The 14420-nt window shown below is 31.4% G+C and overlaps 1 protein-coding gene across 1 annotated transcript; it reads left to right on the plus strand.

Moving 5' to 3' along the window:
- The first annotated feature begins 6443 nt into the window (after positions 1-6443).
- LOC143059056 (uncharacterized) lies at positions 6444-8350 on the plus strand. The gene is made up of 3 exons (XM_076232523.1): positions 6444-6621; positions 7343-7462; positions 8138-8350. Exons 1-3 carry the CDS (start codon positions 6489-6491, stop codon positions 8224-8226), a joined length of 342 nt encoding a protein of 113 aa, XP_076088638.1. The 5' UTR covers positions 6444-6488; the 3' UTR covers positions 8227-8350.
- The last annotated feature ends 6070 nt before the right edge of the window (positions 8351-14420 follow it).

Consider the following 14420-nt stretch of genomic DNA (forward strand, 5'->3'; position numbering starts at 1 on the left):
GGTCATTAAAGATTGCATCTTTTGGCTTTAATATTGATTCACTTATAGGGTCTTTGCGTCTATCTATTTTGTTGTTGGCATGTCACGGGTTATGTGCTTCTCGTATATGTTATGATGGTATGATACTAAACCCCTAACGGGAGTTTTTGTACCTGAAATTCATAGGATTGAGACATAATCTTTCAATCAGTCTTATTGAAGTCTGGAACTGGCATGTCAGTTAACTGCTAGTAGTCTGTTGTTATTCATGTATTATTGTCATTTTGTTTATTTTCCTTTGTTGCATCTTTTGACATCAGACTCGGACTCTTGAACTGAATTTTAATGTGCGTATTGTTATGTGTTAACTTTCTACATTAGCTAGAGGTATAGGGGAGGGTTGATATCTCATAAACATGTTTAATCCAGCCGCATTTTTGCGCCTGTCCCAAGTCAGGAGTCTCTGGCCTTTGTTAGTTTTGTATTATTTTTAATTTTAGTTTTTTGTGTTTAATTTGTTAAGTATGACGTCCATTATCACTGAACTAGTATATACATATTTGTTTAGGGGCAAGCTGAAAGACGCCTCCGGGTGCGGCAGTTTCTCTCTGCATTGAAGACCTATTGGTGACCTTCTGCTGTTGTCTGTTCTATGGTCGGCTTGCTTTATCTTTGACACATTCGCCATTTTCATTCTCAATTTCATTGGCATGAGTGCAAATAAGACAACTCTCCGTCCTAGTCGTAATTTGTTAAAGTAAACCATTATAGGTCAAAGTAAGGTCCTCAAAACGGAACATAGGCTCACACCAAACAGCAAGATATAAAGGGCAATAAAAAAGACTAGTGAACAACCATTCAAAAGAGAAACTAACGGTCAAATCGATATAAAAAAGGAGAAAAAATTATAACCAACATCAACAAACGACAACCACTGAACATCAGTTTCCAGATGCAAACAAATGCAACTGGTTGAAACGTTTTAATAGATTCCAACCTGTACCCTTTACCTGAAACTTTTATTCAATATCACAACATAAAAAGACACACTAAAAAATGTCATTTGAAATGGCTTAACTGAATAAAAACACATATGAAAGGAAAATAGTGAAAATAAACTAAAAGAATTCTGTTTTACAAACCACTAACTTGTATGTCGATAAATAGTTTGGTCAGTTTCATTCTGATTGATATATTAAGAAAAATAAACATTGTTGATAGCCGTATTTGGCACAACTTTTTTGGAATTTTGGATCCGCAATGCTCTTCAACTTTGTACTTGTTTGGCTTTATAAATATTTTGATATGAGCGTCACTGATGAGTCTTATGTAGACGAAACGCGCGTCTGGCGTACTAAATTATAATCCTGGTACCTTTGATAACTGTTGATAACAATAGAATTGTACATTTGAATATGACTTTGTTTTATTTTCTTTAGTGCCACTTAAATTTGAATTAATAAATAGAACTGTCGGAATTGATGTAAAATGACTAAATTTATTTGATGAACAATACTGAGGGGTGTATGTGTTAATTTAATAGTTTATATATTTTCAAATTTTTCTGTATGTATGTTTTCAATATTATATTGATAGAAGTACAAGCTTTTGGTCTGATATTTCAGTGTCATTAAAATTGGTAACTGATCACATTATATTCGGAGGATGTATCAAATTAACATGCACAGTAAATGGAATAGGCAGATTAGACAGTGACGTAACGAGGCAATGGTCAATGGGACAGGACGACAAATTGTTAAGCTACAATGGCAGAATAAATAATCACAGAAAGTATGAAGAAACCATATTTCCAGGGAATAAGTTCAGTCTTAAAATATTAAATGTAACAGCAAAAGATGTCAATGCAACTTACCGGTGTCGATATGGTTTCAATTCAGCCAGCAAATTTGTTGAAATTAAAGAATATGACTACAACTGTAAGTACCAAATATTTTGTCAAATCATTTTCTGATCATGTTCTATGCCTTCCTCCAATATCTTTATTTACATCAAAACCTTTTGTTCTGTTTTACTAAATAGACATTACTGTTCATTTCAATGGTCGTTCTTGGAGGCCGTATGGTGACCTAAAGTTATTAGTTTCTGTGTCATTTGCAACTATTTGTGTGCTTTCGCAATAGAAAACGTACCACATCTTTGTATTTTCATAATTACATTTTCATATAATCAAACTAATAAGAGGGTTAAAAGAAAATGGAAACTCAATCGAATGAGATAAAACACAAAACAAGGCTGCTGATTTCTTTTTTAATTTATAGACATCAGTGCGATTGTTAGAAGAAGTATGAAGATACATTATCTTTAAAATAACAAACCTGTGTAACCTGCATACAAATGAATTCAGATGGTTACGCTTTTTTAATGGAACAAATCGAGTACCACTGAGTAAAGAAATGTTAGAATTAACATTTTTTTTGAAAATGCCAAATATTCATGCTTATATTCTGCGTCAATATATTCTTCCTCGTATAACCCATTTCTTACTGCTGCGTTAACTTTTCTTTAAATATGTGATATAATTATAGGCTGCTATACAGCAATTGAAAATTATGGACTTTATAATTAAGCTCTTGACGTGGATTAGATTGTTGTACTCTTACTCCCATCTTTTTATTCCACTTGCGTTCGTCTTTAGTACATGTAACATCGGGTTTATGTGTTTATAGATAATAATTCATAATATATATGTCTAAAGATTTTAGTTTTTAATAGATTTATCATTTTGAATTATACATTATTCATACGGAATTCTTTAAAAAAAATAATAAAGTGACATTGATTTTCCGTTATCTCTTGTAATACCTGTAACTAGATTTGGACGTACAATGGCTTATACAAATGTACCTGAAATGTGTGTTTGTTATTACCACATTGTCGCAAAGCATATAGGGACATATATAATAGGTCATACCTCACAGCGTGTGTTTGTCCAAAGTCATAAAGCTCTAGCCTTTGACATTTTTTTTCTTCTCATTTTGAATCATTTGTTTGTTGCCGAGTTTAGTCTGGCGTCCATTTTCAGTGACCAAGTAAATGTGTTTGTTTAAGTGCCAGTTGAATCCCGATACCATGTGCGATATTTATGCGACGTGTTGAATACCCATTCATGGACTTGTGCTGTGTTCTAATCTTTAATCGGATTGTTGTCTGTTTGACACATTTTCTGTTTCTCTTCTTTATTTTACTGTTTACGAATATTGTCAACTAAACAGTATTGTGTTTCCAAATCTTATTGAAAATAAGTTAAGCCATGTTGTGAAGAGATGCGTACGTACCACATATTTTGAACTAGCTTCCAGTAACTGCGAATTTTCTTATTTCTGTCTATTTTAACGTTGATAATAATAGTTATGAAAGGTACCAGGATTATAATTCAGTACGCCAGACGCGCGTTTCGTCTACGTAAGACTCGTCAGTTGAAGAGCATTGATGATCCAAAATTCCCCAAAAAGTTATGCCAAATACGGCTTTAGTAATCTTTGCCTGGGATAAGAAAATCCTTAGTTTATCGAAAATTCAAAGTTTTGTACACAGGAAATTTATAAAAATGACCACATCATTGATATACTTTTTTTTGTAAAGGTTAAGGACATGTGCAACATATTTGTACAGTTTATTTTGTTTGTAAACCATTTTCCTAAGTTTGACATGAATGCTTCGAATCCCACCTTTTATGCAGATATTTTATATTACGAAATTACCGTCTGTCATGTTTTATTGTCCATAATTTTCGTGGTGCAGTGACTGCTTGAATATTAGTTATAGTTTTGTCTTGGCATAAGAATAACTTACTGATTATAAGAAATAAAATAATCAAATTTGATGGGTTACTTGCATCAACTGCATGTCCGTCAGAAAGGGTTTATATTACTTTGACCTCATTTCATAAATCAGTGATCAAAGTTAAAGTTACATGATTAGGTCCGTAGCTCAAATTCTATAAGTAGTAGGTCAACTATATGTGGTGTATTACTTAGTTTTAAGAGTAACATGACAGTCAGGCATGTTTTTTTCTGGCCATGACCTAGTTTGCATTATAATTTGGTCTATGTTGAGTTTTCTGTTTTTCTGCATTATAAAATATAGGTCAATTTCAGTTGGTGTATCAATAATCCTAACGTGTACATCCTGGTTATGCCAAAATCATCTGACCGTTACCTTATTTTCATATTTCATTGGTCAATTATAGTGTTAGAATTTTTGTCTATTTTCAATTACCATAATTAATAGTTAAACAATAGTTTGTGTTTGGAATAATTATAAGGTGAACATATCTCTCGGCCCGGATTTATCTCTCCTTGACATCAATATCATTTATCTTTCAAGTGTAAATGATACCTGAACATAAAAATCAATAATCAGTGAAGCAGGCGACAAATCACAGCGAGTTCACTTTTTTTTTCTGGAGAGATCGGACAGAAATGAATTAATGGATTAGCACCAAGGCATCTGCACTATGATTAATATATTGTTGTTTTGTAGCGTCAAATGTCAAGCATTGCATGCATGTCCAGGAATAAATTAACAATGAATACAATATATAGATTTTGTTAAAAGGGTTAACCGGGATTAATTTCAAGGGTTGAATTGCTATTGTTAAATACAAATTTAGCCTTGCAAAATGACACCTACGGTCCCCTTAACGAGTTACTGAAAAATTAAGTTCGGGTACGAGTGCGTTGTACTGTTCTGATCGGCCGTTGTTGAAATTAAAACATCCAACACAGCCAAACGTATGCCCAAATTGTTATAAGCTTTTTAATTTGAAGGTCAAGAAACGATAATGTTTCCACTACCCGGTTAATCCTTTTGGGATGTACTTGCATCTGTTAACACTCAAAATTATATGGGCTCGTTTACACTTTAGCTTGTCGACAAAAACAAAATATTTAATCCAAATGCATTTAATGAACCATTTGTAGCCTTGCGCTTTTTTGCCTCCTTTATGACCTTTATTATCAAGAAATAACCTTTAGGAAATTGTAATTAGCAACATTTCCCTAGAACATTTATGGGTCAGCCCCTGTCTATGGTACCAATAAATAATGCGGCGCGGTTGAACAAGTTTGCATCAATGCAGTCAATCCTATACCCAACATAATACGGTAGTATTAAACACAAGATAAGAACTGACTATAACGAATGTTTAACGAGCTCATCTTGTTCGTTTTTGTTTGGGCTAACTTAAAAACCAACATTTGTAGTATTAAAAGACTCAAAATAGTGGAAAGGACGAGTAATGAAATTTTCTTTAATAAAATGTGCGCTGAATAAATTATTTCAATTATGGCTTTAATTTTGGACGACTGATAACTTCATGGTTTACTACTTCGACAAAGATAACAGATGCAAACTAACAAGAAGATTGCTGTTCCCATCACGAATAAAAAAAGAAGGAAATGTAATGTTTGTTGTCAACGAATTGTTCAGTGATAATTTGTAAGAGATCAACGAACTTGAAATATTGGGTGAACGAACGATACAATAGGAGACGAACATTGGCACTCATAACACATCTTATTATATCTAGTTATTTAGTGCGATATTGTGTTCATTTTAAAGTTCTCGTTTACATTTGAAGGAACATTACAATTTTACGTGTATCTATTTGTTATTGATGAAAGTAATGTTACTCCAAAGTAAATGTAAGAAAATATACTGAACATTGTGTACCTTATAAACCTGAGCAACTTTTGTCATACCTATGCGTTTTGAACGCGTTAACGTTTAGATTCATTTGTATCTATGTTTTACGGGGTGAAAATATATTTTCAGATTTACCGACGTTTCAGAATAATACTGTTAGGTATTTGGTGGACAATCATAAAGATACAATTTGCATTTCGATATACTTAGAGAAAAGAATTACAGTTCCTCGCTTTGCTAACTGCTCAATAACGACTAAAGTAAGTATTTAGATGTGTCTCGCTCGCCGCGAGTAGTTTACAGCTTTACATTTTGATTGATTAAACATAATTTTTCAAAGCGTTCATGTGTTTTTTTCACCCACAAGTTCTAGTTTTTACCATTTCTGCTTAATTCTAATACTCGTCAGGAAAAAACAACTACAATATGTATTAGCTCATACACTAGGAACGGATTAGATGAGCCAATATATAAAAATAAAGCATTAAGCCAGGTGTTGCTCTTCTTCGTTCTAATATTTGTTTGACTTCCCTTAAGGAAAAAAAATGTTTAGTTGGTTTTGTTAAGCTTTGTTCTGTTAGTTTGATCCAAAACAGCATATAAAAAAGATCTAGATTGATGTAAAAAAAAAACATTAAGTAACACGATAAACTATACGTCTAATAAATGAAAATAATTATTTTTATGTCAAAATAAAATGGGTAAGAAATATTTTAGCAGTTTTAGTATATATCTATTCATCTCTTGATCGTATGTTCATTATTGAATAATTATTTTTTTTTATCTGGCAGGGGTATGCGACTGTCTATAATGTCACTGAAATAAAAGAGACTGAAAAAGTCATGACAGTGAATGTGAGTCTTAGTCTGAAGAAAAGAATTGCATGTAGCACGATATTCAATATATCGTGTCATATTGCAAGAAGAAAATATGACATTCCAAATGTAAATCTTACAGATGTATGTGATTCTGAAGGTGACTTTACAAATAAGCAATAAGACATTTTAATCTGTTTAAACACTTACCTGTATAACATATTTTTAACCGTATTTCGCCATATGTTAGATATCATATTGCACTTTATGACCGTTTTGTTAATCTTTATATGATGTTAATAAAATGTACCAGGCTGTTAAAATACTCTTGAATGATAGTTTTGTTCTCTATCGATAGTATGATATAATTACAAAAAAAAAATCTAGGTAAAACAACAAAAACAATTGGGCAAATAGCGTGTAATCCATAAAGGAGCGAAATATAGTGTGTCAAAAGGATAAGCATTTCCTCCTATGCAATTATCATCGACATGCAACTCAAGACAACATCAGTATACTGATGTTCAGATCCCAAATTCGTCCGAAAAAAAAATTAAAAAAAATTAAAATTGTCTTGATGGAGTTTTTTTTTGTTTTTGTTCATACTGCTATTGATTTAAATTGAATTCAAGCTATTACAAATATCACAATTATCTCTCAATATAAAGAATAACCTGACAAAATTCTAAACATCTGTAGCTGAAACAAATATATAATGTTATGTCCTTTAATGTTACAGAAGGTTGCAAACTGTTGATTTATTAGTAAAACAACATAGATAAAAATGGGTTTGATCTTTTTGTTTTAGCTAAAGTGTTACATTTGTAGATAGTAGCATTTCCATTTGCCATACCAATTATCCAATGATTTACCTATTTCAGAAAAGATTGAGAACAACTCCATTTTTGTCGTAATACTGATCTCCTTGGTTGTGTTTGCTTTGATTTCCGTTATTGTATTAGTGAAATGTGTATCAAGGAGACAAAACAACAAGAAGAAAGGTAAATGAAGCAGTAAATAATAGATGAATCAATTGCATTTTAATTTTAATATACAATTACGAGATTGGTATTTTACAGAATGCAATCTTGTTTTTCAATCTACAATACAATATGTAATAAAACCTCCGACAATATCACAAAATCATCTTAAAATTTAGTTAAACTGTCTTTTTGTCTGAAAGGAACTGAGATATTTATGATTGGGTGTTTACGAATTTTACAGGTGATGTATGCTGTGTATTGTGTCAAAATCTTTAATTCATTACAGAATAAAGTATGTATTTCTACTGTATAAATATTGGTATATTGACTCTATAACACTAATTTGATGTGTCTATTTGCCATTGTGTGCTTCTTTGTAGCATATTTATTTGTTTTTATAATGATTACGATATCATGTCTGTTTGTTTTGTTCACACATCGTTGTCAATATAACGGAATTTGATGCGACTAAAATACAAGTGAGAGGTTTAGATAGTTGTAAAACCAGGTTTAATCCATTATTTTCTACATGAGAAAATGCTCATACCAAGTAAGGAATATGACAGTTGTTATCCATTCCTTTGATGTGTTGGAGTTTTTGATTTTGCCATTTAGTAAGGGACTTTCCTTTTAAATTTTCATCGAAATTCAGTATTTTGTGGTTTAATTTCACTTAATGGATTTTTACTTCAGACTCAAAAGCCAGAAAACGCAACGACAATGAAGACATGGTAGAATTCTTTAAAATATCTGAGGACAAGCATTGTAACAATATAGCTTAACACGTTTATTTGGAAGACTGTTTTTGTAATTGAACCTGTAAAACTTTTCAAAATATTGTTTAAATGATATTTTACCTTTATATAACATTGTTGTAGAGTTTTATTCGAAACATTTTTGTTCATACGGTGATAAATGTATAAATAATGTAGACAATAAGTGTCCAAGTCTCTCGGGTAATATCAAATTATAAAGATTTGGTAACCATTGTTAGGCCTAGCAAAGTCATAAGATCCCCACTGATTACACTAGTTCAACACTATGGAATTTGAGCGGTCTTGTTGAGGTTTAATCAACAAATTCACTTTGAAGCCAAAACATTTATATGTATCATTTGAGGAACAGTTCTCTGGTCAATCATCATCAAATGTGGGATTAGTTCTACAGCTATTAAATGATAAATGGCACGCCTTTTTCAAATTTATTAAGTAAATATTTAGGAATTATATAGGAAACTAAGTTTTCAACTCCCTTGGGCAAAATTTACCATTTAACTTCGAACTTTAGTTGGCCTTTTCAAATTTTTGAATTCACTGACGATTCTTTTATATACAAAATCTTTATTCAGGCATCCCTAAAGACCACTGGAACAATACCTCTACTGAAGTAGTCGACACTTCTATGGTTTAATGAATTTTTTTTATATGGTCTTAGTTATGAATCCCCTTATATACAGTCTATATACTTATGTAGATTAATCTTAAAATATTCTTTAAAGTGCGTCTGTTCTGGAGTTTTATTATGAGCACTTGCGTTAAAGATATGAATGGCTTTACTGGTCAGATTACAAGTGCTTCCTCATTTTGATAACCTGTGTATAAATATTTTATTAACTAAAGATTACAAATTTTGATACATGGTTGTTAATAAATAGTACACGTTATACCGTAGAGCGGGTTATTTTCGCGGGATTTGAATTTTCGATTTTTTTTCGCGGATAGAACAAAATCGACAAAATAAATTCCGCTAAATTAAAAGTGTACATGCAAAGGTATTGATAAAAAAAAAATTGAATTCGCAATAATAAAACCGCCAAAATATGTCGTATACCTTATTCAATGAAATTCGCTAATTTTACACCAACCAACATAACCCGCTATATGGTATTTAGATTTTATAATTATTATTGTTTTAAAAATGACGATTTGATATGATAGGTTTCAATGTCTATGCTTATATTTTGTATAATAATTTTTGGATGGCGATTTAAGGTGGTACGGGTGTCTTTCCCCATCTTGGATTGTAAAAAACAGAGAATCTAAGGTTCAGATGTTCTATCAAATTAGCAAAATTTGATTCAGTAATGCAGATATCTATTGTGAATTTTTATTTAAAAGAACCAATTTATAAGAATATAACTTATAAATATCTTTACAAGTGAAGAGTAATTTTGTTTGTGTTTAAATGTTTTTAAATTGGCATATTAAGGGGAGGTAACTCTAAACCAGTGCATTTTCTGATGGAATCTATATGAAATTTGCCTATTTTGTATTTAAGCCGGTAAAAATGAACGGTGACCCTATCTTTTCTTTTGATATTCTCAAAGCATTGTCTGAAAGCTGTCTTTTCCTAGTTTATTTTACAATTATATTCTTTAGTTTAGTTTCTAATCATAAAATGGTGTTTTTCCCCGTATAATCCAAACAAAATGTGTCATTTTGCCACAACATGTAGCTTGAGAAAAGGCGCGGTAACCTATCATTTTTTATTATATTTTTGACCATATATCAATATAGATACTACGTTTTGGCAAAATATGAACAAATTCTATCATTTTTATTTAAGACTCCCATACCACCTTAATGAATTAAGCTTCTCAATGATCTAAATGTTTGTCAAACTGATATATATCCAACCAATTTTTTTTCGAGCAAGTGACTGGTTAAAGTTTTTTGAAATTTTATATTTTTTTAAAAGGTCAAAATAAATATTTTGTCAAAAATTTATGAAAATTAATTTTAGTCAAGGTGTTGGGTACCACCTTAAAGTATTAGCTAGGGATTAATATGATATGTTGTATTAAACTATTTTGTGATTTTAAACAAAATCTATATAGCTACGGGCGTAAAAAACAAATAATCATAAAAGGGACAATCAAATTTATTAGTTGAATGAAAATAAATTAAAAATGACATGCCAAAAAACAAAACGAAAGACTAAAAACATACAGCATTTTACAAAACACAACACATGAAAAATAAAGAATAAGGAACACAAAAACATAGCTGAGCTCAGGAGCTTCCGAATGATAAAAGATCATGATCATCATGAGGCACACTCCATGTTGTTCGTGTTCGAACAAATCCGAAAGGAAAACTTATTTCGGCCGGCCACATTCAGTCAAAAAGAGGACGGGATTGTGGTAAAAACAACATAACACATCCGTCGTCATCTATGAAACAGATCTGTAAAAGTTAAGGAGTGATGATTTCACTTCGCCACTTAAACTCTTTGTTAAATAGTTTCCATATCTGCAACCACCCTTCAAAAAAGACATACTAATAAATACAAGCTTTTGAATGTCGTACCAACAAGCAGATATGTACTCCGTATGAAAGCGATACAACCATTTTGTTCAATAAAAATAGAAAATTAGAGAAACAAAGTCATCTTTTTTGTCGAAAAGTTATATTTCAACCAACTCTCATTTTGAATTGCTAGATGCAAGTCAACATAACAGGCTGACTTTCGTGTGAACTGGACCAGTTGATATAATTTCAAATGCATTTTTGCTACTTAATGTTCACTTGCTGTGTGTTATATCTCGTTTCACTTCTTTTTTTATATAAACCTCCTTTGAATTGTTTGCATGACGTTAAATTTCACATCTGTTTTGTTCCTATGAACAACACATTTATTGTGACGTCATACAAAAAGGCGACCATGCCTGATGACGTCACATCAAAAGAACACTACTTTTCTTAAATCTTTGAAAAGGAAGGATAAAAATCATTAGAGAAACAGATTCCACTACTTTAACTCGGCAAGCCTCGCGCTTTGAATATCAAAATGCAACAGTCTCGAGTCGAGAAATGTCGTAATACAATTGTACACAGTTGTGAAATATATATATGTAATGCTGAAAGTAAAGTTGAAGAAAAAATCCTTAAGAAACTGTGTATGTAGGCGGCCTTTAATGAATGAAGGAATATGTAATTAAGACGAGTAGCACAGTTGGCTTCCATGAGAATATGGGTTGCTTTTAGATTTACGTTCTCAAAACGTAACAAATGTTTTGTCAATCACGAAATCAAACATTAAAAATGTAAATGTAATAGTAAGATTTGTTTCACCTAACTATAAGATAAATGAATCTACGTTGGCAAAAGAGTAGGTCCAGTAAGACCCCTTTTTGGCCCAACAATATAGCCGTTTTACAAAATTATTTAAATGTAAACATTTACTTATTTATTGGAAAGTAGAATACTTCTGCTACATAAAAAATTTGACAATACAATTCCCATATAACGCGTACTAGCATCATTAAGTCATGCTAAATTACTGAAATCTTCACAATTTTATCTTTTAAGTTAAATTTAAGTGGCCGCATTTCCGTTCATTCTTAATATTGAAATGTAAGTTGTAGTTGATGATAATACATAACATATACAAAAGTTGAGGATGAACACGGATGCGGCCACTTTCATTTATGACAAAAAACATCAGAAAGGTGACATTTTTGGCATATTTGATAGATTTTTTTATATCTAAGCTTGAATCGGAACGTTTTTTATGACAAAATCTGTTAAAATCTTTCACATAAACTAATTGAATCAACTGAAACAGACACATAAGTGTTTAAAAAGTATCCAAAATCTTTCGTCAGATGAACTTGACATTTGAGGCCAAAATCGGCCCTTACCGGATCTACTCCTTTTCTTCAGTTGTGAATCGGAAATATTTGTGTAAAACTCAAAACAGTCACCTGTTTTAAAACTATTATAAAATAAAAGTTATTATAAATGTATGTACTCTAATTGATCTTTACAATTGATTAATATCCATATATGATTCACACCACCTCTAGAATATGTAGATTCAAAATAATTTTGGAGCCCAAGTTTGATTGCAGATAAAATTGATATTAATAATTTAAGAGTTGAGCACTTTGAAGATCAGCAAAATAACGATGTTTGTAAGGATACTCATGTATTCATGTATCTAATGCAGAGAATGGCGATCTAGTTGTTCACCAACGAAAATACAACATACTAATAATTATCCAGGATTGTCTACTTTGTAAGGGTCGAAGATGTACTAGTATATGTTGTGTTTCCAACTGAATTGCAAAATCCTTATCATTTATTAGACTGTTTATTATATGTGATTCACACACAAGAACGAACTTATTTGGGGCTATATATCGGTGAGGACAACGACAGATTTGTCTTGAAGGTAGAATGTATGCTATGAAACATTATAATCGTTCTAGATTTAATAACACATTTCGCAGAGTTAATTTTGCAAGCCAGAGTATATATGAATAGGGAGCTAGCATATGCGCAATCAGGAGATTTAGACTTAAAGTCATCAAATATATGTTGATCCGGTTGCTCGTATATGTATTTGGAAATAAAGGTACAATGCATTTGGTTTATAAGTTAGAGATGATACATTGTATGTAGAGACTGGTCTTTCAAGTAAGAGCACTTTCTTTTGAACTGTATAGGTTGCACTTTGTAAATACAGCTGTTTCTCAAACCACGCCTAGCTTGGGGAGATAAATAATGTTTATAGATATATTGATTTGTTTATGTATGGTTCCCAGATATAATCTCTATGTTTCATTTCATTTAGACATCACATGGGAACTTAACCAGTGTAGTAAATATGATTGCACCTAAATTTTAACTCTTTGGAGGTCCTACAACGGAGGTAGGGGTAGTATAGAATTTTAGTATAGGTTTAAACTCTCAGAAATTCAGGGTATATAAATGTTGATAATATGCCGCACAGCCCTATATTTTGACCTTTGAATAAAGTAGTGCTATACATTTTCCGTTCGGGGATCTTATTTTTTCACGGAACTGCATAGCAAAAGTGTTACAGTTTTAGCCGCAAAGGGAGTCCTAATGGTAAATTGCATTGTCTATATTTACAGAATTGCAACCTATAGTGGTGAATGATGTTGCCTGAGTTGTTGACATCGGAACCTTGTTTACAAAGTATCAGTTCTCCGTTAAATATTTTCCAATGCAAACTCTGAGACTTGCAATATTCATGGGTGCTACCTTCAAGTTTGTATTTGTTTGAATTAAGATGGGGGGACGTAACAATTGTTTCCAAAAATAAGTCGAACAGAGAATGAAATTTTGAAAGGAGACAAACGCTACGAACCAATGGGATGAATATCCAACGACCTTATACATAGCTTTATCAATCCCAGAACGTCGTTAAGAAATAAAACATCAAAAGTGAGTGTTTTATAATGACAGTGACTATCCTAAGGTCGGTCTAATATTTGATAAATGCTGACATACAGAAGTCTGGCATTCGAGGACAACCTTACCATATACACTACTATACCATACAATTAAGTAAACAAATGTGTGATTTTTCGTAATAACTTTGAAACTACATATACTTTCTGGAGTGCATCCATTTGATAAAACAAGTCTTTTATTATCGAGAGTATTTTAGCAAAACACAAATTAATCATTTTAATTTTAAATTTGTTTAAACTTAATTAATTCGATTGTTATTGGTTGTCTGCGGAAGTTGAGCCAGTTACATTATGTTACAAATTACAAGTGCCAAAACACGGACATAAAACAAAATAATGATACACGAAAACAAGGAAATGTTAGTGCTATTCTAACCTCCAATCACCCTAGCATAATACGTAGAACAAATGTTGTATTGTCGAACCCATTTACGATTATAGGGCAACAATATATCAAAAAGGTAAAATTCTTATCATAAATACAGAATATTGATTTTTAATACTTGTTTTTACTTATCATCTATGTTTTGTAAGATTTTAATTTGAACTGCCATAATCTTTTAAACGAGAATAAATACTTTCTTTTTTGTGTATAAAGTACAGGCAAGTAGTAGACTTTTAGCGAATTATTCGTTATTTTATTCTATCATAATGTTTTAAACATATCTAAATGATATTTTTTTAATAATAAAACAAACAAAAAAAACTTTGAAAAAAAATAAAAGTCGTATTCTTATAACATCGCCTATCTAG

This window comes from Mytilus galloprovincialis, chromosome 14, assembly GCF_965363235.1.
Source record: "Mytilus galloprovincialis chromosome 14, xbMytGall1.hap1.1, whole genome shotgun sequence".
Taxonomy (NCBI): Eukaryota; Metazoa; Mollusca; class Bivalvia; order Mytilida; family Mytilidae; genus Mytilus; species Mytilus galloprovincialis.